General features: G+C 43.0%; 1 protein-coding gene across 4 annotated transcripts in view; it reads right to left on the reverse strand.

The window, feature by feature from the left end:
- Nucleotides 1–11,202: 11,202 nt before the first annotated feature.
- Nucleotides 11,203–26,414, reverse strand: part of LOC311249931 (transcription factor COE3-like) — a 57,024-nt gene continuing 41,812 nt past the window's right edge. For 2 of the 4 annotated variants that reach the window (XM_084341375.1, XM_084341374.1), the window contains exons 11-16: nt 25,163–25,251; nt 19,347–19,412; nt 17,848–18,010; nt 17,322–17,513; nt 16,347–16,511; nt 11,203–13,389 (exon numbers count right to left, since the gene is read on the reverse strand). In XM_084341375.1, the coding sequence (XP_084197501.1) occupies nt 13,358–13,389; nt 16,347–16,511; nt 17,322–17,513; nt 17,848–18,010; nt 19,347–19,412; nt 25,163–25,251 (707 nt within the window). In that variant the 3' untranslated portion in view covers nt 11,203–13,357. Of the gene's footprint in view, nt 13,390–16,346; nt 16,512–17,309; nt 17,514–17,847; nt 18,011–19,346; nt 19,413–25,162; nt 25,252–26,414 lie in introns of all 4 variants that reach the window. The other 2 variants (XM_084341373.1, XM_084341372.1) reach the window with 1 other exon arrangement.

The following is a 26,414-nucleotide window of genomic DNA, read 5'->3' on the forward strand; positions in this document are numbered from 1 at the left end:
TGATTTTAATATTCATGTGGATGTCGTTAATGATAGCCTTAGTACTGCATTTATCTCATTATTAGACTCTATTGGCTTCTCTCAGTGTGTACATAAACCAACTCACTGTTTTGACCACACCCTTGACCTTGTTCTAGCTTATGGTATCGAGATTGAAAATCTAACAGTTTCTCCACAGAATCCTCTTTTATCAGACCATCACTTAATAACTTTTGACGTTCTATTACTGGACTACACACCATTAGGCAAAAACTCCTTCACTAGATGTCTATCTGATAGTGCTGTAGCTAAATTTAAGGAAATTATACCGCTGGCACTAAATTCAATGCCATGCCTTAATATAATAGAGGACTCCTCCGCTAACCTCAGTTCCTCACAAATCGATCATCTTGTTGATAGCACTGCAGGCTCATTGCGAACAACACTGGACTCTATTGCCCCTCTAAAAAGGAAACCAATAAAGCACAGGAGGTTAGCACCCTGGTATAACTCGGATACCCGCAAATTGAAGCAAACATCACGGAAATTTGAAAGGAAATGGCGTTCCACCAACTTGGAAGAATCCCGCTTAGCCTGGAAAGATAGCCTTAAAATATATAGGAAGGCCCTCCGCAATGCCAGAGCAAGCTATTACTCGTCATTAATAGAGGAAAACAAAAACAACACCAGGTTTCTTTTCAGCACTGTAGCCAGGCTGACAGAAAGTCACAGCTCTACTGAACCATGTATTCCTACAACGCTCAGTAGTAATGACTTCATGAGCTTCTTTAATGATAAAATTTTAACTATTAGAGACTAAATCCATCATCGCTTGCCCTCAACTGGCACTATTGTATCTTTAAACACAGGAACCTCAGAAACAGTTGTAAATTCTGACTTATATTTAGACTGCTTCTCTCCCATTGACCTCCACCAACTAACTTCAATGGTTTCTTCATCTAGACCAACAACTTGTCTCCTAGACCCCATCCCAACTAGGTTGCTGAAAGAAACTTTACCTTTAATTAGCACATCTCTACTAGAAATGATCAACCTGTCTCTATTAACAGGATACGTACCACAATCCTTTAAACTAGCTGTAATTAGACCGCTCCTTAAAAAGCCTAATCTTGATCCAGAAGCTTTTGCCAACTATAGACCTATATCCAACCTCCCTTTCCTCTCCAAGATCCTTGAGAAAGCAGTCGCCAACCAGCTATGTGACTTTCTTCATAAAAATAGTTTATATGAGGATTTTCAATCAGGTTTTAGAGCACATCATAGCACAGAGACGGCACTGGTGAAAGTTACAAATGACCTCCTAATCGCTTCTGACAAAGGACTTGTCTCTGTCCTGGTCTTACTAGATCTTAGTGCTGCATTCGATACCATTGATCATCACATTCTACTACAGAGACTGGAACACTTAATTGGCATTAAAGGACCCGCATTAAACTGGTTTAAGTCCTATTTATCGGATCGATTTCAGTTTGTACATGTTAATGATGAGTCATCCCTGTATACCAAGGTTAGTCATGGTGTTCCTCAAGGCTCCGTGCTTGGACCCATACTATTCACCTTATATATGCTCCCTCTAGGAAATATAATTCGGAAACACTCCATAAACTTTCATTGTTACGCAGATGATACCCAGTTATACCTATCAATAAAGCCAAATGAAACTAATCAGCTTACTAAACTCCATGCATGTCTCAAGGACATTAAGACCTGGATGACCTGCAATTTTCTGCTGTTAAACTCAGATAAAACCGAAGTTATAGTACTTGGTCCTAAACACCTTAGAGATGCATTATCTAATGATATAGCGAGTTTGGATGGCATTAACTTGGCCTCCAGCACCGCCGTCAGGAATCTGGGCGTTATCTTTGATCAAGATATGTCCTTCAACTCCCACATAAAACAAATTTCAAGGTCTGCATTTTTTCATCTATGCAACATTGCAAAAATCAGGCCCATCCTGTCTCAAAAAGACGCAGAAAAGCTAGTCCATGCATTTGTTACTTCCAGGCTGCACTATTGTAATTCTCTACTATCAGGCTGCCCTAACAAGTCTCTAAAGAGTCTCCAGCTGGTCCAGAATGCTGCAGCACGTGTACTGACAGGACCTAAGAAAAGAGATCATATTACTCCTGTATTGGCCTCTCTGCACTGGCTCCCTGTAAAATCAAGAATAGAGTTTAAAATCCTTCTCCTCACTTACAAAGCTGTTAATGGTCAGGCACCATCATATCTCCAGGAGCTCATACTACCCTATCACCCAACTAGAGCATTACGCTCCCAGAACACAGGATTACTTGTAGTTCCTTAAGTCTCCAAAAGCAGAATGAGAGCCAGAGCCTTCAGTTATTAAGCTCCTCTTCTGTGGAACCATCTTCCTGTTTTGGTCCGGGAGGCGGACACCCTCTCTACCTTTAAGAGTAGACTTAAGACCTTCCTCTTCGATAGAGCTTATAGTTAGGGCTGGTCCAGGACAGGCCCAGGCCCAGGCCTGTCTTGGACCAGCTCTTAGTTATGCTGCTATAGGCCCAGTCCAGGGGACAAATGACAAACTGAGCTTCTCTCTCCTCCTCTCCTCTCCATCTGTATACATTATGCCTGTATACATGCCCCATCTCTGCATGTCACTGACTTACTTCTTCCCCGGAGTCCTTGTGCTTTCTAGTCCTACAGGCTCCCATGGATCCTGGCCGCGCCCGGGTCGTGGATCGTGGATGCGCCTACTGCTATGGCCCTGCCTGATCGTGGATGCGCCTACTGCCATGGCCCTGCCTGATCGTGGATGCGCCTACTGCCATGGCCCTGCCTGACACCCACCACTACTGTCGCTAATATTAGTCATATCTCTGTTACATACGTTCCACTACTATTATTGTAATGCATTACTACATACTATCCTTACCGTTAACCACTACTACTGTTATCACTAGTAATCACATTTCCATATGCATTTCATTGTTGTTGCTGTGATGCCTCTTTATGTGCTCATTCCTGTCAACCATCGCTTATAATTGTATACATTGTGATCTCGTTGATCTGCTCTGTACATGCAACATCTATTGCACGTCTGTCCGTCCTGGGAGAGAGATCCCTCCTCTGTGGCTCTTCCTGAGGTTTCTTCCACATTTTTTTTTCCCTGTTAAAAGGGCTTTTTTTTGGGGCAAGTTTTTCCTCACTCGAATCGAGGGTCGAAGGACAGAGGGTGTCATCTCTGTACAGATTGTAAAGCCCTCTGAGGCAAACTGTGATTTGTGAATTTGGGCTATACAAATAAAATTTGATTTGATTTGATTTGATTAGAGACACCACCAACAATGGCCAGAGCTCTTCACGGAGATTCAGGCCTGCCTTGAGGTACTGCGCCCCAACCCCACCTCTTCAGAGACCCAGCACCACCCCGCCACTGTACACCTCAGCCCCACCTCCTAAGGACCACCACCCCACAGTACCACACTACATCCCCCCTCTACCCCCACCTCTTCATGGACCCAGCGCCACCCCACTGCTGTACACCTCAGCCCTACCCCCTCAGGACCACCACCCAACTGCACCACAATGCCAGTTGGCAGCAGCAGCGGCAACAGCAGCAGCAGCCAGCCCAGACTCAGATCCAGTCTCCAGCTCAGAGAGACAGTTACGATGCTGCAGCCGCCAGACTCAACACCTCACCCACTGAACTGAGTCTAAAACAGATAAGAGACATTGCAACGCTACTCTATACTAAATTACTGAGCTAATAGAAAGTAGAACAACACTGAATAATTCATAATCACTTAATTTAACGTATACTTAACTTTTTATTTTTTATTTATGTTTTTATTTTTATTCTATTTTTATTTTTATTTTTATTTTTTTATCTTAATCACATTACGTTTGTTTTTGCTTGTAAATCGGATATTAAGTGGTACACGATTCTGTTAAGGTAAAGAAAATAGCATCTTTTTCAATAAGTAGCTGGAACATTCAGGGCATATGCTCTTCAGTTTGTGGTTTGAAATCAACAAACCCTGACTTTCTGAAAAATATTAGAAATGTAGATATAATAATATTGAATGAAACTTGGAATCAAAACCAAAATCAATCTAACTGTCCAAACGATCATAGAGAACTCATGATACCCTCTGTAAAACACAAGCATATTAAGAATGGCAGAGATCCAGGTGGTTTACTCATATGGTACAAAGGAGAATATAAAGATCACATCTCACCAGTTAAAAAAGGTACAAATCACATTTGGATTAAAATTCACTCAAATATTCTAGAAAACAACAGAGATGTCTGTCTATGTGCAATATATATTCCACCCTCAAACTCCCCCTATTATGCAGAGGAGGTTTTTGAGGAACTCCGAAGGAAATTTCCTTCTACCAAAGTTTAGGATCAGTCTTAATATGTGGCGATCTTAATGCCAGAACTGGTAGAGAGCCAGACTTCATTAACTATGAAGGAAACAAACATATTTTCAAATGTCCCCCTTTGTACCAGACCTGCATAAACACACAAAGACAAAGCTATGATAACACGGTTAACAAAACTGGCAAACAGGTACTACAACTGTGTAAAGGTTTGGGTCTGTACGTTGTTAATGGCAGAGTCAGAGGAGACTCTCTGGGCAGACTCACACAATGCTCTGTGTTAGGTAGCAGTGTTGTAGATTATGCCATTACTGACATTGAACCACAATATATAAATGCATTCACTGTATCACCACTACAGCCCTTTTCAGACCATAGCCAGATCACTGTATTTCTGAAAAAGTCATTGTCAACCACCATAAATCCAAATCCTGAGCCAAGGCTGTTTCCTCTACCGAGGAGATACAAGTGGACAGAGGACTATTTAACAGTGTAATGAAACCATCCTGATGTAGGGAAGTGAAGTGTGGGGCCCTGTAATGACCCAGAGGCACCTCATGGGACACAACACCCACAGAGAAACTCAACCTTCAGTTCTGCAAGGAAATCCTCAAGGTCCACAGAAACGGTCCAAACCATGCATGTAGAGCAGAGCTGGGACACTTCCCTCTCTCTCTACATGATCAGAAGGTCAGTTCAGTTCAGGTTCACTCAGCTGATCACAAGCTGATCCTGGTTCCTATCACCACAGAGCCTTCCTCAGTAACAGCCTCTGTCCAGAGACAGACCCTCTGAGAAACCTGCCACCTCAAAACCCAAGACCTCCAGACTGTCTCCAGAACTCACCTGCTGTCTACAGACAGAGAATAAAGGGACTTTTGACATTTGGAAGAATGAAATCAAATCCATCAATAAACTGGATGCTGTCGCTCACTGGACAGAGAGTCTTCTCCAGCAGATCTCTGGTCAGATACAAAACCCCAAACACAGACAACACTAACACTGTCCAGACTCAGACCATCAGCTACAGGCTGAAACAGGTGACAGAAGAAAGAGTGAAGCCCAGAGGATGAAGAGTCTGTAGACACTGCTCTTCAGGAGAACCAGAACCTGAGGCCCATCTCCTCCTCTCCTGCCCCCTGTACCAGACTGAGAGAGAGGTTCTCCTCCAGCAGATCACTGCAGCAGATCCATCGTATCAGGGAAACATGTGAGGAGCTGTTAAAAGTCTGTCTGGAGAAGATCCACCATTTGTAAAGTCAGCTGCACAATATGTAACACTAGAGACACACACGACTGCTGACCACAACCATTACTGCTGTGATGTAATGTTGTTGTTGTTGTTGTTGTTTTTCATTTCTTTACTTTATGTATTATTATTATTATTATCATCATTTAATATGAACTGTATATATATTTTTAATTATATATAACAACTTGTAACTGTCTAATGACACCCAGTCTGTGTATAAGAGAGACAACACTTCATCAGCACACACACACACACACACACACACACACACACACACACATAGGGTATACAGTATAAATGCATATATACTTTTTTTTTTTATTATTGTATTATATTTGTACATATTTGATTCTGTGAGTTGTATTTGTTTTGTTTTCATTGACTCTTGATGCTTTGGCAACATAGTTCTTGTAACATTCATGCCAATAAAGCAAATTTGAATTGAATTGAATTGAATTGAATTGAATTGAATTGAGAGAGAGGGAGAGAGAGAGAGAGAGAGAGAGAGAGAGGACAACAAAGGAGAAACGAGTGAAAAAAGGAAAACGAGTGTTGATGGAGGAGGGGAGCTGCTGCTGCCACGGCAACCAGAGCTCCCTGCTCTCAATCAGGTCCTCAGGGAGACCCCCGAGCTCCAAGTGTGTGTGTGTGTGTCTGTGTGTGTGTGTGTGTGAAGTCTTGCCTGGATACAGAAACAGAATCACATGTTATCCTGCGACAGAAGAAGAGACTCTGATTACTGTGGTCTGAACACACACATGCACGCACACACACACACACACACACGCACGCACGCACACGCACGTACGCAGTAACTGTGTCGTCTCTTTAAAGGAACAAGTCACATTTTCTCTCTCTCTCTCTCTCTCTGTCTATCAGAGGTCAAAGGTCTCTCGCCCCCCGGCAGGATGTGAATGTGTTACCAGCTGAACAGCTGATTGAGTCATCGTAACCACGGCAGCGGAAGATCAAAACATCACACACATCTCCCAGAATGCATCTGACCTCGTCTGATGTAAACTGACCTGAAGATTAAAGGAGAAGAAGGAGTGAAGAGGAGCTGATCTTCATCCCTACAGGACAAACTGACAGTAACTCTGGATCCTCTGAGGAGGAGGAGTCTGAGGGCCCGGATCAGTTCATCAGGTCTCCTCAGGTTATGATGAAGATTCTTCACAGATGTTTGTGTTTCTGGAGGACTGAACTGCTGGAATTTGTAAAAAAGTGACTTTATGACTCGTGTGAAGTTCAGAGGAGTCAGAGTCCACACAGTCAGTCCTCCAGGAGAAGTTCAGATACTTGTGTACAAACAGACTCTGGTAAAAGTAGAAGTGCTGACTCAGCTTCTTTACTCCAGTAAAAGTAATCGAGTACAGGCTCTGACATGTACTCAGAGTATCAGAGTAAAAAGTCTCCCTCTGAAGGACATTTGTGGTCAAAGCTAACTGAAGCTCACGTCATATTAATATAATTCAAAGACTATTAAAGTTAAAGGTAGAGCCAGTAGGATTTGTCCCAGCTGTTCCTGAACGCACCACAAAGATAGTTGATAGTTGAGTCTCATTCCCAGGACGTCAAATAGCCACATGTTGGGTTGGTAAAGCGTCCCGAGCAGCAACAAAGAGAGAAAATAAGAAACTCTCTACGAGACACTAACACGCCTTTTCTCCCCATTCAGCCTCCCTCTCTGTCTGTTCACGTCTTTGTCTCGTCTCGCTGCGTCTGCCGTGCGTGATGTGCTCTGATAGGTCGACATCAGTCTGTGATGTTGGGAAGGCGGCGTGCGATGACGCCAAATAACAATGATCCATAATTCACCTCAAATGCATCAAACTAAAGTAACGAGGCTGTTTTGAAGCTGTGAGGAGGAGAAAGTTCAGATGTTTGTGTTCAGATGTAGAGAGGGAAAGTCTCAGAGATACTCAGGTACAGTACAGATACCTGAGACATGGACTGAAGGACAGTAACTAAGTATTTTTACCTTTTAACTTTACTTTCCCACCAGCCTCTCTGTCCACTCTGTGAATGTATGTCCGGATGAAACAGTCACAGTGAAACCCTCAGGACTGTGTGCTCAGCCTCCTCGTCAGATTGCAGTGCTTCCAGTTCATTCAGACCAAGCCGACAGGATAAAGCGTCTGTGTTTGACGACATGAGAGTGAAAGCCAAAAATCCACCATCTTTCTCCAGAATCACCTGCTTCTTTTTAATGTTCAGCCTCTGAAACTGAAAACGGTGATCAACAATCACAGTAATGGACATCAGGAACTCCCCATAACACCTCAGAAAGAGAAGAAGCTGATGTGACGAGGTGGTGAAGTCTGCTTAAATGTTACTGAAATAAAATGTATAAAAACATCTTGAACAAACTGTTGAGTCTGTGTGTGTTCAGCGTCTGCTGGAGAGAAACTAAAGAATCAAAGAGAAATAAATAAAAGTCTGTGTAATAATGAGGTTCGAGGTTATCAGTGATTTATCTTAATCAAATCCTGTTTGTGCTTTTGTGTCCGCTGAGGGAACAGAGCCGTTTAATAAAGTTCATTAATCGTTTTCTCTCAGCAGCAAAAACATATTTTAATCATCACCTTTAAACAGAATGAAAGAAAAGAAAAGATATGAAACAGGAATGATAAGAGACGTCTCAAACATTCGACGTACATTGTTAACTTCAGAAACTCATTCTGGATAAAAGAAAACAGGTCGTGTCTCACAGCTTCACTGAAACACTGAAACGTGTTTGTGAGTCGGTCAGCTGACGGTTGCAACCTGCAGAAAAACAAATATTCATGTTACAGGATCAGAACATCTGACTAAACTGATCATTCTTCTTCTCCTTTTTTTACAGGTGCTTTCAGACGAGCAGTCTTCATGAAATCCACTTCAAGTTTTTGAAGCACTGACGAAGAAATCGTTGAGAAATGAATGTGGGCCAGTTTGTTCTGCCTATTTACATTTTGGTCCAATCCCAATTGGACCTCTTACCCAGTGTAAGACGTAGGGTGTCCTGTTTCTTGTTGGGATAGAGGTGTAGGGTGAAGGGTGAAGGGAACATGTTCCTTTTCTTTATACAAGCAGAAAACCATAACATCCTGTTTGCTGATGTCTCGGTAGCTACCTAGCTGGCTCACTAACATTACATTGTTATTGCTGATTTGTGTATTACAGTCCTGCATTTTGATGTAATTCAATGTCACACCCCCCTTAGATGTCATATGACTCCTGAACTTTAACTAACGTCCAGCAGTTTCGTCACTTGGTACCACTCATCAGAGCAGACTGGCAGGGTAGGATCACAGCTAATGCTAATGTTAGCCTATAAGGCACTGTTAGTGTCCAGATAATGAAGGGAGGTTCTTTTTTATTTGATGATTGGAATGATAGCCTGAAGTTGTGAGCTAATTGCAAGCATCCATACTTTAACATCTCCATCAAATAAATGACAAATTTGTGGTGTTGTGATAATATCAGGGTTGCCATGGTAACGCAAGAGAAATTACCACAGCTGAACACGGCATGTTGGAAATGTCCAGTTGTGTCTGTTTACATACGTAAATACCATCGCCCACTACTGACAGTTTGTACAATATCATGTTTATATGTATATACAAGTCTATTCTATTTCTTACCTTTTTAATTTATATTGTTAATTTTTGCTATTGTTATTATTATTATTGTGGTTTTTTTTTTGTTTTTTTGTAAATATTCTGTCCTTTGGCTGCTGTGGCAAACAAATTTCCCCGTTGTGGGACAATAAAGGAATTTTGATTCTGATTCTGATTCTGATTCTGATGACTTATGAGGGTGTTGAAGGGTTGAACCATTTTATGGGTGGAGATTTCAACCACTGAAAAAACTAAAAGTTGAGAAATGAGATTGATGCATGCTTCCATTAGGCCACATTATTTATGAAATAAATCACATTAGAGCTTCTGTTAGCAGATTAGTAACACTGATGCGCTTGAATTATACTGTAGGTCAGGTCGGCAGTATTTGACACATTGGGAATGAGATTCAAAAATCAACCACCTCACTAAAAGGAGTTAAAATGGAGTTAAAATGGCAAAATTATGCAGACGACACCCTAATTTACATTCTTTATCATATAGTGACTCCAGCCTCATAGATTCTCTCTGTAGGAGGTCCCAACAAATGAACTTGAAGTGACTGGATGTGTCTGAACCTTCTGCAGCTACACACAGACAAAACTGTGACGTTTATTTTGCAGCCAAAGAGAGAGGGAGAGAGTCAGTGCTCGTCCAAAAACCAAGTCATAAATCGATGTCTGATATTGGACTCAGTGTTAAACGTTAAACAGTCAAATCAACTGAAAGTCATGTTCTACAATCTTAAAAACAAAGCAAGAGTGAGAGATTTTTGTCCAGTCAAGACTTTAAGAAATTTCTTTTATGGCAGGTTCGATATCTGTCATGGTCTTTCCTCGGGTCGCCCTAAAACAACTTCAACTCTTTCAGAACTCTGCTGCTAGATAAAACAAAGATTGAGATGAGTAAACACATGACAGCAGTTCTCAGGAGTCTGAATAACAGTTTAAAGTCTGTCTGTCTCTCTGACTGTCTCTGATCATGTGACCTCTCTGGTCCTCTCAGCTCATCAAGGCACTGACTGTTCGTACACATGGAGAAGTGTTGGAGGCTCTGCAGACACTCTGTTTACATCCTACCTGACGGGATGTTTTTATCAGGTGACATTGAGGATCAGTGTCTGAACCACACAAGACATCCACAGGGCTTCGTCCTCGGTCCTTCTAAAAATGACACTCACGTTCTCCTAATACGCTGACGACACACAGATGTTCTTTAGGACTCGTCAATATATGGATATATCATTATGGTGATACGAGACCATATATGGTGTTAGGTGTTGAAATCATTACATGGTGATATGTCGTCAGTGTTGTCTTTTCCTGCTCTTTAAAGGCTCATTACAGTAGATTGAACTGTTCCTGTTATTGACCAACAGTCATCCCTACAATATTGTCACAATATCAAGGTCAAAGATATTTAGATATTTGATTTTGTTGCCCAGTCCTTGCATTTTTGAAGACAGAAACTTGTCAGCAGTAGTATTGTTCATTCTCTGAGTCTAAGTGGATTCACCTCAGATTCAATCTGAAGAAAAGAAAACTTGTGTTGACTGTGTCTCCTCTCTCATCCAGACTCTTTAACCTCCTGCTTTTGTTTTTACTACAGGAAGTTGTTGGGCCACGCTGATCTAATTTTTGTTTATGTCTGCTTCCCCATGAGATCATGTAGTCCCTCTGGTTCGACAATCTTAATGATATCCTGTAAAGTGTGACGTGCCATAGCCGTAGCCACAAGTCTTTTAGTGCATGTCTGAGATTAGAGAACATCTGTGGAGATTCTCCTGATGTGGTTGATGCAACCTGATTTTAAGTTTGGTTCTGATTTTAAAACCCTACTGGAGGCTGGCCATAGCTCAAACAACTTTCACTTTTATGTTGGCGACATTAACTATATGTGTACATGTATTGGTTTCGGTTTGTACAAGGCCTTTTAGATGGTTTGTTTTCTTCTCTCTTGACAAAATGTCCTCGAGGCCTAAAAGAAAGAGACGGAGTGTGTCAGAGCGACCTGCTGACTTTATTTACTGTGAGGAAATCATTTCAGAACAGCATACAGTCATCAAAACAAGATTTACATTCAAAACAACAGAAACGAGTGGAGCTGACTGGACCATCAGCTTTGACTGACAGCACTATAAATGTGTGAAGACGTTAACGTTCAGTTTTCTTCTTTTGATACAAAACAATGTTTGTTTGTCAGTGTGGCACCACCACATACACATGTCTAAAACCCCATGAAGACAACATGACTCGACATCCATTTATACAAAAACAATCTGAGATATAAATACAATATTTATAATCTGTATGTTACAAAAAGAGTTTCCCTCGGTGAGCTCAGTGACGGGCGGGGGGGCGGCGTGATCAACCACAGTGACGTATAAATATTCAGCCAGCAAAAACCACAAAACCCACACAGAAAACACGGGGGCGGGGCTGCAAGGGGCAGGGGTGGGATTTAAGTGCTCGGGGTGCGGGGCTTAGGGAGGAGGAGGAGCTAGAATAAAAAAGACAACTCTGAACAAGAAGACGGAGGGTCACAGTAGCCTACCAGGATGCAGGAATTGTTTTTACAGTGCGAGCATTAAAAAGAAAAACAGATAAAAATCAATTAAAACACAGACAGGCAGGGGCAGGGCTAAACAAAGAAGGGGCGGGGCTAGTAACAGGAGGAAGATCATTTGAATTAATTATTCTTTCTTTTAATCGATCATTTGTTGTGCTTTCAGACGGCTTTGAAACAGTTAAAGGCCCCAAATCATTCCATGTTCAGATCTCTGACTGACTGCAGGTCGGAAACAGTTTTTTTATTTTTTATTTTTATTTTTTTCTATTTCCTCCGTGCTCCACAACAAGGAAACAACCAGAACCAGAACTCCACCGTCTCTGCTCCCTAACACTTCGTCCTTGAAGACCTTTTTTCCTTCCTTTCCAAACTAAAGACTTCCTTTGTCTCTGCTTCCAATGTGAAGATCTTCCTTCTTCCGAGACTAGGAAGCTTCCATTTCCTCTGCTTCCTAAATGAACACTTTATCCTTCCTTGATCCCTACTTGTAGACCTCCCCTTACCTTCCTTCCTAACAGGAAGCATCCTTCTGCCTTTCTTCTCGGGTAACAAGCTTGCATCCTTCTTGCTTCCTAACTGCAAGATCCATTCCTCTTGAAGCTTCCTTCATCCTTGCTCCCTAAATGAAAGTTTCCCTCTGTTTTTTGTAAATAAATGTTTTCTTCCAACAAGGAGGCACTGGACAGCTTCCTGCTTCCTCCTTCCTCACTCCAGAACTCCATCTTCTCTACTTTTCCTAACTGGCAGCTCATCGTCTCTGTGATCCTACTGTGGCCGTTTCACTCTGTCCTGCTCCCTAACAAGAAGCTTCAACCAACCTTGCTTCCTTCTTACTTCCTACCTTCTCCCTATTTGGAAGCTTTCTTCTCTTTGCTCCCAAAATAAGGAAAATAAACAGGAAGTATCCTGTTTCTGTTCTCCCTTTGGACAGAGCCTCTCAACCTTTAATGCTTGTTGGGATTCTTCAGGTGGAGGAAAATAAAACTGAATGCAGTTGTGAAGTTCTTGTTCTGTGTGAAACAACCAATCACAGGAGGGTTTGTTGAAATCTGATTTCTTCAAAATACAAACGAGAAACTGATCAGGAAGCTGAGTTCAGTTTCCTGATGAATGTGGACATTTTCACTACAGAAGAAGAGAACATTTCCTTCCTGTTTTTCAGATTTCAGATTCAGATTTGAGGAAAGTTTTAGTTAAAACTTTGATTTTTCTGTAACTTTGGGCCTTTAACGTCCAAAAATCTCCAGATCAGATTCTGATCTGTTCCCTGTTTCTACATTCCATCACAAGTAGAGGAGATGATGTCACACAACAGGTGTGACATCACAGTTTGTACACTAACAGACCCCACCCCCCAAACACAGACGATAACATCAGAATAATTACAGAGAGCTGAAAGCACCCGGAGAAAACTTCTGCTGTACAAAAAGTCCTTTTTCTTTTCTTCTTCAGAGACCGGATGCTGTGTCCAATCAGAGGACAGGATCAAGACTCTGTCCTGACTGACGCCCCGCCTCCTCTGAGGTGATTGGTGCTCGTGGCTGAGGGGGAGGAGGGAGACGAGGAACGAGGAGGAAGATTCTTTACATCGGAGGAACGACGAGGCCGGACATGGCTGCAGAGAGACAGAAACAGAAACAGTGAGTTAAGACTTCACGTCATGGCCTTTGGAGTCATTAACTACAGCTCCCATGATGCTTTTAGAAGGTATATTTGTTTAGTCTCAATTAAAACTTTGCTGAATGAGCTGTAGCAGCTCCTGTCAGCAGTGTACTCATGGATCAACAAACAAATATCACTTGATTACTTTGATACTGAAGAAAACTTAAAAACATGAAGATTCTCATGAAGTTCTGCAGATTGTCTGTTCTCTGAGTCTAAGTGGATTTATGGACGTTTGTGTCCACTCGGTCAGGACTCTGAGAAGGAGGCAGGTTTATTACTGTCATTCAATAAAAATTAAAAGTATTCTAAAGTGTCTTAATCAGGTCCATCAGCTGTGCCTCTGCTGCAGCTCCACCTGCTGACAGACTACAATTACTGACTTCCTGTTGTTGTGACATCATCTGTGTTCACCTGTGACCTCCTTCAACTCAACTTCAACTCAGTTTGAAAACAAAACTGAACTGAATTACAGTCAAATTCATGAGATAAAATCAATTCTGAGAAGACTGTTAATGTTGTGAGACACACACACACACACAGACACACACACAGACACACACACACACACAGTGTGTGTGTGATGACACGTTATTCCTCATTAGCTTTTCTTGAACGACAAAATGCATGTAGCAGCACGCAGTTTAATTTACCAGCTCATTACATACAAACACACACATTCACACAAACACACACACACACAAACACACACAGTGGTTCTGTGTGTTTGTGTGTTCGTGAGTTTTTAATTAAGTCAAACCACAAGGCTGTAAAATAACACTTGAGTTGTTAAGTCATTAACAGACTTATGTCATTCAAAACTTAATCTGAAGATTAACCAATTTAAGAACTTTAAGCATTTATAAACAAATTATTTTGAAAACATAAAGACAGTGAAACAACATGGGAAAATTAAATCATTATGGTTATTATTAGTATTATTTCTAGTCGTAGTATTTGTATTATTCATATTATTATCATTATCATTATGTGAAGTTAAATGAATGATTTTTATATGGAGTTCTGTTGGGATCACATTCAGGCTGCTGAACCAACTGCAGATACAACTATTAATAACATTCAAACTGTATTTATTCATCTGCTCTGATGGTGGATGAACTGCAAATGGATCCACACACACACACACACGCATGCACGCACGCACGCGCACACACACACACACACAAACACACACACACACCATGTGGCCTTTCTGCCTCGGCGAAGGCGGAGAGCAGCATGAATATTTAACACTCGACAAACCTCTCTGTCAGAAACACTGACATCACACACACTGACTGCCAGAGAGAGGGAGAGAGAGTGTGTGTGTGTGTGTGTGTGTGTGTGTGTGTCTGTGTGTGTGTGTGTGTGTGTGTTTAGAGGATGTATCTGTGGGTTGTAGTGAATAAAACATGGATGGGCCTGTCACTCTCCATGCAATACTAACAGTACTCGGGTTACCCACCCTGTGCGTGTGTGTGTGTGTGTTCAGTACATTTGTTCTCCATTTACTCGTACTCACACAGTGATGTTGTTCAGAGGGAAGCAGAGTTGATGAAACTGAAGCTGCAGTGAATTAACTGTTAACACGTCACTGTAGTAATAAAGATTTACAGCCAAAAAAGTCAAAATAATTGGAATCAAGAGTTTTATTGGCCTGAATCCTCATCCACTGCTGAAAATAGTCCCCGACAAATGAACTGTTTCCTCCTGTTTGTTTGATCAAAACTACTGAAAACTTGTTGTTGGTGTTTTTAATGAGCCACAGACAGGAAGTCAGACAGAAGTTAGAGACGGACAGACATATAAACATGGAATCTGTCGACAGTTAAAGATTAAAAAAAAGAAAGAGTTATCTGGCAACAAATCCTGTTTACACCAAACCAACAACATGTCTGTCTGTCTGTCTGTCTGACTTCCTGTCTGTGGCTCACTGGTTCCTACTCACGTAAACCTCACTTCACTTTCACTGTAGTTTTTATAAAACAGGAAATAGTGCATTTGTTGGGAACTATTTTCAGCGGCGGATTAATTTACATGTGGTGCTGTGGTGAGTGTGTTTGGCAGCAGAACAAAGGAAGAAGGCAGAGTGATGTAAACAAATACAACAGAGTCGTCTGCAAAGAAAACATCAGGAGTCCGTTTGTGAAGTGGATCATTGATGAAGAACAGTGGAGCGAACGCTGAGCCCTGAGGTACAACAGAATCAACACACTGTTGGTTTGGACCAGAACACGAGACACATTGATCCTTTAGACACAAACCCAGCTGAACGTTGTTCATTCAAACTGTTTACACTTAACCAATGAGCTTCGACCTGACAGCTCAGACAGGAAGTCAGTCCTGCTTCTCCACAAACCTCATGTTCAGACTCAGTCAGTCTGGACTCTCATCATGATCAGACTAATTAAGACTGACGAGGGTGTGAGGAGAAGGAGGAAGTTTGAGGAGGTGAAGGAGGAGGAGGAGTTTTGAGGAGGTGGAGGACTAGGAGGAGGTGTGAGGAGGAGGAGGAAGTTTGAGGAGGTGGAGGAGCAGGAGGTGTGAGGAGGAGGAGGAAGTTTGAGGAGGTGAAGGAGGAGGAGGAGTTTTGAGGAGGTGGAGGAGTAGGAGGAGGTGTGAAGAGGAGGTGTGAGGAGGAGGAGGAAGTTTGAGGAGGTGGAGGAGCAGGAGGTGTGAGGAGGAGGAGGAAGTTTGAGGAGGTGAAGGAGGAGGAGGAGTTTTGAGGAGGTGGAGGAGTAGGAGGAGGTGTGAAGAGGAGGTGTGAGGAGGAGGAGGAAGTTTGAGGAGGTGGAGGAGCAGGAGGTGTGAGGAGGAGGAGGTGTGAGGAGCAGGTGGTGTGAGGAGGTGTGAAGAGGAGGAGGTGTGAGGAGGAGGAGGTGTGAGGAGGAGGAGGTGTGAGGAGGTCACCTTGCAGGCCGTTGGAGTTGTTGGAGCAGTTTGGTGGAGGAGGTGAAGCTGTCGGCCGGACGACGGGAGCGAAGGCGCTCTTCTGTTTGACGGCAGCCGAGAAGGAGAAAACTCCGTGAGAGGAGTTACAGTTAGAGACGGCCATGGTGGGACTGGAGGGCACGACTGCAACACAGACAGGAAGTACGTCACGGACCGGCTCACCCAGTGCAGCAGGTCAAATACTGCAGTATTTACCTTGATACAGTGTAATAGTACTGTAGTAGTGCTGTAGTAGTACTGTAGTAGTACTGTAGTAGTGTTGTAGTAGTGTTGTAGTAGTACTGTAGTAGTACTGTAGTAGTGCTGTAGTAGTGTTGTAGTAGTACTGTAGTAGTGTTGTAGTAGTACTGTAGTAGTACTGTAGTAGTGTTGTAGTAGTACTGTAGTAGTGTTGTAGTAGTGTTGTAGTATCACTGTAGTGTTACTGTAGTAGTACTGTAGTAGTACTGTAGTAGTGTTGTAGTAGTGTTGTAGTAGTACTGTAGTAGTACTGTAGTAGTGTTGTAGTAGTGTTGTAGTAGTACTGTAGTAGTACTGTAGTAGTGCTGTAGTAGTACTGTAGTAGTACTGTAGTAGTGTTGTAGTAGTGTTGTAGTATCACTGCAGTGTTACTGTAGTAGTACTGTAGTATCACTGCAGTAGTACTGTAGTAGTGTTGTAGTAGTACTGTAGTATCACTGTAGTAGTGTTGTAGTAGTACTGTAGTATCACTGTAGTGTTACTGTAGTAGTGTTGTAGTAGTACTGTAGTGTTACTGTAGTAGTGTTGTAATAGTACTGTAGTATCACTGTAGTAGTACTGTAGTAGTGTTGTAGTAGTACTGTAGTATCACTGTAGTCGTACTGTAGTAGTGTTGTAGTAGTACTGTAGTATCACTGTAGTAGTACTGTAGTAGTGTTGTAGTAGTACTGTAGTATTTACCTTGATACTTACTGCCGTAGGGAGAGTTGGCGGACGAGCCGTTGAGGAAACCAGGTGATGTTGCCACTCCAAGGTTTGGCATGCCGGTGTTGCCGTAGCCGTTCATGCTGTTGCTGACGGTGTTGCCGTAGTTACTCTGTTGAGGGGTGGAGCTTGGTGCGTATCCCCGCGGCGACACGCTGCTGGTGTTACGACTGTAACCAACTGTGAGAGGACAACATCACAGGTTTAAAGATCCTGCAGGAACCTGCTGCTCAGCAGAAACTGATACAGGCTGCTGGACTGAACCAGACTCCCTTAACAAATGTGTCAGTTTAGTGAGTTGTTGAGTTGGAGACACTTTATAAACTGTGTGAAACTGTCTCTGACTGATTCTGACTTATTTGTTCCTTCTTGTAAATTCAGCAAATGTTCTACATGAACCTCTCTCTCACTTCCTGTCTTCTCTCTGGTATCAGCTGTCATAAAATATACTGTTAAAGTCATCTGACCATCAACATGTAGGCTACTCCGGCCTCCGCAGTACTTGTACTCGTACCTTGCGTAGTGTCGGAGACGTTGACGGCCAGCTGTCCACTGAAGGAGTTGACACCCATCATGCCATGGGAGGCGGTGTTGCCTAGCGATGGGATCTGGTTGTGGTTCCTGGGAACGCTGTAGAGAGCTTCAGCGATGTCGGCCGCTCGTTTCAGGATGATCTCCTGCAGCGAGGAAGAAGTTCAGTCTGTGGGGTTTTTGTTCCTTCATACAGACATTTCTCTGTTTTTTAATTATTACTGAACCAGTTCTGATACATATGATGTTACTACTCTATATATATTTTTTTGTATATAAATGTTTTTATGTTTCGTTATGTTTTAGATCAAAGAGGAGAGTCGGAGCAGGTCCAGACCTCCTGGAGGAATAAACACCTTGAGTCTCATCAGGTTCTGATCCGGAGCCATTTACCGACTAGTAATGCAGTAAAAAGTAAAATATTTGCATCTGAAATATGGAAGAAAATGTAAATACTCAAGTATACAGTAAGTACTTTAAAATTTAGAGTAGTTGAGTAAAAGTATTTAGTTTTATTCTCTCAGTAATATTTGATTCTTTCATTTTACTCTGTGATCACAATAAAAACACACGTTCAGCTTGTTTCACACATACATGACGACAACATGTGACCTTAAACACACACACACACACACAGTGTTATTATTATTACTACAGTTGGATTTACATTCGTTTACAACCTCTGTTCTCTGTTCAAGGTTACTCTTTCACTTCACTAGACCTGTGTGTGTTGCAGTGTGTGAGTGTGTGTTGCTGTGTGTGTGTGTGTGTTGCTGTGTGTGTGTGTGTGTGTGTGTGTTGCAGTGTGTGTGTGTGTGAGTGTGTGTGTTTGGGGTGATTAACTCGCGGGTTGAGAAGCGTGTCGGGGACGATGGAGTGAATATAAAGTGTTTCGGTGTTTCAGGAGGTTCTGAGTCATAAACCCGGAGGAGGAGGGACGTCCTGCTCGCTGAGCATCATGGGAAAATTTCTTTACAAGAATATAAAAAATGGCTGCTCGTCTCTACGAGAGTGAAACTTACCAGCTGAGTGAGCTCAACCATTTTATATTAAAGTCAGTGAAGCTCTGAACTTTGACCTGAATCTGATCGATGACATCATCAATAAGATCCAATTAATTTAATTCATAATGTGCTTTTTAATTTCTGTGAGATAAATCCTCATTCTGTCTGTTAAACTTCAGAGTTAAAGTTAATTTTTCACGGTCAAAATAATCTGGGTTTTTTAGTTAATGAAGTCTTAAAGGTTGTCCTTCAGTTTGTCCTCCGTTAGAAGACGGACCTGCTCATAGAGTCTTTATTTTCTCGTTTCATTTCACTGATGTAAACGATTTAAATACGCAGCCAGAACAAAGGAAAAGACCGAACTAACAAGAGTCCAACTACATTTCTGGAAAAGTCCTGTTAGATTTGATTTGTTCTATGAGTTGAACATTAATGTCTCCAATATAAAAGGACAAATGTGTACAGGAGCAAACGTCACCTGGTTGTTGTGAGGCATCCCGTAGAGCGCCTCCACCAGGTCAGCTGCCCTCTTCAACAACACCTCCTGAAACACAGACAGGACGTCGATAAACCAAGAAGAAGAAGAAAGAGGAGATACTTAACAAACACTGTGAAACTCTGTCTCTGACAGACTCTGAATCATTGTCTCCTTCTTGTAAATTCAGCATTAAATGAAAACAGTAAGTTGTTTGTTTCCTTGTAGAAAGTGTCAGTTTGTGGCAGCATGGCTGTACCAGCCTGTCTGCTTCTGTGTCTACAGTGCTAAAGTCTTACCTGCCAACATTTAGCAGCTGTTTAAACACACTGTTTACACTGATTTCACCATTTACACTCAATTTATGAAAGAAGAAACATTTTATTGATCTAAACATGTCACATTTTACAAACACACTAACCAGTAACCAGTATAGGCGACTTCTTTGTCCCCAGACTCCCTTAACAAATGTGTCAGTTTAGTGAGTTGTTGAGTTGGAGACACTTTATAAACTGTGTGAAACTCTGTCTCTGACTGATTCTCACTGATTTGTTCCTTCTTGTAAATTCAGCAAATGTTCTACATGAACTTCTTTCTGTCTTTGAGCAGAAACATGGAGTCTGTGTGTGGTTGTTGACCTGATGGAGTTGATACCATTAAACAGTGTTTATTCTAATCAGAGCTCAGTTACACTTCACAGCGTGTACACACACACACACACACACACACACACACACACACACACACACACACAGACAGACAGACAGAGAGCCTCTTTAACTCTGAATTACTTCACTTCAGTGAGTAGTCAGTTTTAAAATGCTGCCAACAAACAGCTCAGAGTGTGTGTGTGTGTGTGTGTGTGTGTGTGTCTGTGTGTGTGTCTGTGTGTGTGTGTGTGTGTGTGTGTGTGTGTGTGTGTGTGTGTGTGTGTGTGTCTGTGTGTGTGTGTCTGTGTCTGTGTGTGTGTGTGTATGTGTGTGCAGACTGAACATAAACGAGTCCTCATAAAGAAAATTGTTACATTTTTTAGGTAAAGACTTAATTTAAGGTGTTTGGTTAAATCAACGTCCTCTGAAGTGACGGAAACATGACTGCGTGTGTGTGTCTGTGTCTGTGTGTGTGTGTCTGTGTGTGCGTGTGTGTGTGTGTGTGTGTGTGTGTGTGTGTGTGTGTGTGTGTGAGTGTGAGTGTGTGTGTGTGGGACTGTGTGTGTGTGTGTGTGTGTGTGTGTGTGTGTCTAATCAGGCAGCAGAACAGAACAATGCCTCGTTGAGTCTTTATCTTAATTAAACACACACTCAGTTAATCTGCTGCTTTTCATTACAAACTTCTTCAGGAGGGTTTTCAATTAACCCCGCCCCCTCAGTCCTCCATCACCCCTCAGTCCTCCATCGCCCCTCAGTCCTCCATCACCCCTCAGTCCTCCATCGCCCCTCAGTCCTCCATCACCCCTCAGTCCTCCATCGCCCCTCAGTCCTCCATCGCCCCTCAGTCCTCCATCGCCCCTCAGTCCTCCATCACCCCCTCAGTCCTCCATCACCCCTCAGTCCTCCATCGCCCCTCAGTCCTCCATCACCCCCTCAGTCCTCCATCACCCCTCAGTCCTCCATCACCCCTCAGTCCTCCATCACCCCTCAGTCCTCCATCACCCCCTCAGTCCTCCATCACCCCTCAGTCCTCCATCGCCCCCTCAGTCCTCCATCACCCCTCAGTCCTCCATCGCCCCCTCAGTCCTCCATCACCCCTCAGTCCTCCATCACCCCTCAGTCCTCCATCGCCCCCTCAGTCCTCCATCACCCCTCAGTCCTCCATCGCCCCCTCAGTCCTCCATCACCCCTCAGTCCTCCATCACCCCCTCAGTCCTCCATCACCCCTCAGTTCTCCATCACCCCTCAGTCCTCCATCGCCCCCTCAGTCCTCCATCACCCCTCAGTCCTCCATCGCCCCCTCAGTCCTCCATCACCCCTCAGTCCTCCATCACCCCCTCAGTCCTCCATCACCCCTCAGTTCTCCATCGCTCCTCAGTCCTCCATCACCCTGCTGCACTTGTCTGTCCTCCACCCAGCACTCCTCCACCTCCACCATCACTCCTCCACCATCACTCCTCCACCCAGCACTCCTCCACCTCCACCATCAGTCCTCCACCATCACTCCTCCACCCAGCACTCCTCCACCTCTACCATCACTCCTCCACCCAGCACTCCTCCACCTCCACAATCACTCCTCCACCATCAGTCCTCCACCATCACTCCTCCACCATCACTCCTCCACCCAGCACTCCTCCACCTCCACAATCACTCCTCCACCATCACTCCTCCACCATCACTCCTCCACCTCCACCATCAGTCCTCCACCATCACTCCTCCACCTCCACCATCAGTCCTTCACCATCACTCCTCCACCCATCTCTTCTCTCATCTTTTCATCTTTTTGTTTGTGTCTTTTATCTCTTCTTTCTTTTCTAAATTTCTTCACATCACAGGACAAATAACATATATTGAACTCTTGAACGCACCGACGTCACTATCAGACACACACACACACACACACACACACACACACTCACGCGAAGAGGAAGTCATCTCTGTGAAGTAGCGTTCAGCCTCCGATCGTCTTTAATCTGCTCGTTTATGCAGAGTGACGTTCAAGTGTGTCACAGCATGAGGGCTTTATTCACACACACACACACACACACACACACACACACACACACACACACACACTGTGTTTATAGTGACAAATGAAGCCTTATTATTACAAGTGTTTCATTGTTACGCAGCGAGATGACAAGCACCTCTCTCTCCCACACACACACATTAACAAGGTTACCGCGGCGATAGAGCTGGAGGTTGGGATGTCATCGCTGAGGAGGAAACCAATTATTCTTTTAAGCCCTGACACACACACACACACACACACACACACACACACACACACACACACACACACACAGATCCCTCAGATTCAGTGTTTAAGCCTCAGCAGCAGGAAATGAACCTTAATAAACGCGACATCATGAATAATTACAATCGGAAGAAAAAGGTCTCGATACATAAATAACATAAGTGTGTCTGAAGGAAACGTGTGTGTGTGTGTGTGTGTGTGTGTGTGTGTGTGAGGGGTTCACCTCTGTGCTCACCCAACTATGTGAAATATTCATTAAACTTGTGTTATTAGTGACACTGGTGGCCGTTCAGTGAACTGCAGTCAGAATAAATTAAAAATCATATTGAGTTTAATGTTAATATTTGCTGTTTTTATCGGTTCAGTGATACAATCCTGCCATTTGCTAATTACTTTATCAGCTAACATTATGAAGCAACTAACACAGATCTATGCTATGTAGCTAAGTAACAGCTAGCTGGCTAATGTTAGCTCAGCTCAAGTTACAGAAACTTTGTACCGTTACATCATTTAGTCTCAGTTAAATGGCTAAAATGCAAAAATGTCATCTTATATTAGCATCATTGATCACGTTAGCTGGTGAAGTAATGCGTAAAGTTAACTAACACATCTTTGAGCTCTTTGAGCACGATCACCTCTTTTAGTGCTCGTAGCTCTCATGATATCTGTGGAGGACCACGACGCGACATCTGGCTAAATAAATGGAAGGCTACATCAAGACCGCTCGTCAGCGGCCTCACAGTCGTCTCACTTATTGTTTCAGATAAAGAAAAACGCTTCCTGATTTCTGTCGGACAGAATCACACGACGTCTCTATAGAAACAGCAACAACACACAAGTTATTTCTGTTTATAAATCTGATAAGAGACACACTGATAATGTGTGTGTGTGTGTGTGTGTGTGTGTGTGTGTGTGTGCCAATCTCCTTTCTTGCCACATGGCTGCACTCGCTGATTACCTGATTTGACTGTTTCAACCTCCCTGTTTGCGAATGGGCTTTACACACACACACACACACACACACACACACACACTGGTTTACCTTTTATTCAATCATCTCTTGTCTGTGTGTGTGTAAGTTGAATTTAATGTGCTTTCCTCTGTGTGTGTCTGTGTGTGTGTGTGTGTGTGTGTGTGTGTGTGTGTGTGTGTGTTAGCTAACAGTGATGAATGTCGTGTCGGTTCATTTACATAGAAACAACTTTAACACCTAAATCTGACTTTAAAACAGTCGGTGGCTGCGTGGCGTGACGTCACAGCGCAGCTCTGTGATTGGTCGGTGTCACTCATGTGACGCTGCTGTAGGCGGGAGGATCTTAACCTGTTCAAACTTCAGTGAGTCTTTAAATCCTGAAACCAGACCTGATGTTTGTGAGTCTGGCTCAATAGAGCGTCTTCAGCTGAACATCAGAGGCTTCAGAACGTTTCTGCGCTCCACAGTCGCTCGGCTGCACGCTGAGCACAAAGCATCGTGGGTAATTGAATAAAACCTTTACAGATGAATTATTAAAGACGTGGTGGGATGTGGTTTTCATTATGGAGCTAACAGCATGTCAGTTCACATGAAACACTGCAGAGTCCTGCTTCATAACATGATCAGACACAGAAACTGATTCTGTTGATGGATCAGCTGTTAGCATCACAGCTGTTTACTGACACTCCGGTCAGGTCCGGTTCTGACCCTCCTGTAGCGTCTTCTTTGTTTTTCAGTTCTGTGAGAGTTAATCTGCTGCAACAGCCTCCACCCAGTTGGACCCAGACGAGCAGCAACGTGTTGTCCAATCATCTGCTGTCAATTTATATGTTATTCAGGATGGCTTTTAATACCCAGTAGCGTGATGACACTTTTATCTTATTTTATCTTATTTTGATTTTTACTGTATTTTATTGTTTTTATTGTTTTTCTTTTTCTTTTTATTTATTACTTGTTGTAAAGCACTTTGGTACACCGTAAGGATTGTCGTTAAGGGCTGTATAAATAAAGTACATTTACATTTACATTTACAAAGTGTTTCTCACTGAAGTCGTACGGATCCGTACCGCCGGAGACTCGTGGACCACTTTCACACCAACGTTAGCATCTACATGCAGGTTATATGAATGAACTGCTGACAGTGAGCGACTGACAAGATGAGTTTAGCTTCCTGTTTCTTTCTCAGTGAGCAGTAGAAGGCAGCAGATCACATAAATCTTCAGAAAACACCCAGAAGACGCTAAACTTGTTTTAAAAAGTCTGAAGTAGACGCATCGTTAAGAACCGATGATGGAAGTCGTTGAGGAGTGAGACGTGTCCATTCTGTCTCATCTCTGTTGAGAGTCGACTCATCCGTTTAAAACAAGCAGAAACTCGTCTGCATCAGTCATGTTTATCAGTGACTTCAAGATGATTTCTGTTGTCATATTGATCAACTTGATTATATTTTAGTCAAATGATCCAGTGACTCACAAACAGAAAGTGAAGATCAGATGTGATTGTGTGTAACAGGAACAGACCTCAGGTCTGGATCACAGAAGGAAGATCGGACCAACAGAACTTCTGATGAGTGGATTATTTACAACATGTTGAGGATTCATCCGTCTTCTGTTCAATCAGCAACACATCAGATATTGATTATTGATTGAGGAACAAATCAGGAGAGAAATGTTCAGTGTTTCTGTACGAAACTGCAGCAGCTTCAATAGACTGTGTCACAGACACACACACACACACACACACACACACACTCAGTAGATAAACAGTAGAATCAGTAGATGCAGCTGATGATTATCAGACTGAGAGCAGCCAACCAGAACACAGACTGATGGAAAAAACACCAACAATCAGAGACTGAGTGTTTGTTTGTCTCAGTGTGTGTGTGTGTGTGTGTGTGTGTGTGTGTGTGTGTGTGTGTGTGTGTGTGTGTGTGTGGTACCTTGGGCAGTCTCTCTGGGTCTCCGGGGTGACGTGGAATAACCTTCTGTAACCTCTGGAAGCCGTAGTCTATAGTGGGTTCATTTAATGCTGAGGACGACAAATCACGTTTATTATATCATAAGGTAACACATCGTAGCGTAGCATAACGTAACATAACGTAACATAATGTAACATAATGTAACATAATGTAACATAATGTAACGTTACATAGCGTAGCGTAGCATAATGTAACGTATCAGAGTGGAGGAGAGCAAAGAGTTTAAGAAGTGGATTTCTCTTCAGTCTCAGTCCTCAGCCTGATGTCCTGTAATTCTTCACGTGACTGAAAAGCAAAGACGCTGCAGACGAACAGAGAGAAACTGAGTCTGTGGTGAGTGTTGACTTCAGTCAGAGACAAACTGAACACAACAGACTCACACTGTTCAGTCTCTGTCCGATTGATGAAAATTCTGGTGAATAGGTGAAATTCTCTTTATGTGTGAACACTCGAGCTAGTTAGCATTAGCTAGGGGCCTCAGGTTGGACTGGAACCCGGGCCTGCAGCGAGGACACAGCCTCTGCACATGGGACGCCCGCTCTACCAACTGAGCTAATGGCCGTCCCGCTCCGGAGCCAAGATGGCGTCGGGTGGTACCTTCACTCTAGCTCTATGGGTGACGTCACCGTGGCTCTGTCCACTGTTTATACAGTCAGTGGGTTCCACATGTTCTGATGTGGTTCTTAAAATAAGTGTTACGTACAAACACGTTCTATTTGTATAAAACTTGTTTAAATGTTTATACATTTACGTGTTCAGTGTGTTCCAGACGTTAGACCGCACCCACCACCATCTAAACACTGGGTCCTGGTTCACTGGTCGAAACTGGAGCAGCACCAGAGCTAATCAGAACAGAGTGTTGAGCTCTGATTGGTCACTTTGAATCTGACACTCTTCTTCTTCCTCTGCACTCACATCATATAAACTGGTCGGGAGGTGATAAATCAGAGCGTCAGTGAATGCAGCACAGCACAGTGTGTGTGTGTGTGTGTGTGTGTGTGTGTGTGAAGTGCATGAATCATAATCCCGTCTTGGTTGAGCTGTGTTTAACAAGCTTTAGACTGACTCTCCTATACATCACAAACAGTGTGTGTGTGTGTGTGTGTGTGTGTGTTCAGTCCTTGAAGGCTCACGGGGCGTAACAAGCAGCAGTTATAAGAGTGTGTGTGTGTTAGCTCTCCAGATGTCTGTGTTATCTACAGCCTGCTGTGTG

This window comes from Pagrus pagrus, assembly GCF_965226575.1.
Source record: "Pagrus pagrus genome assembly, chromosome: 21".
Classification (NCBI taxonomy): Eukaryota; Metazoa; Chordata; class Actinopteri; order Spariformes; family Sparidae; genus Pagrus; species Pagrus pagrus.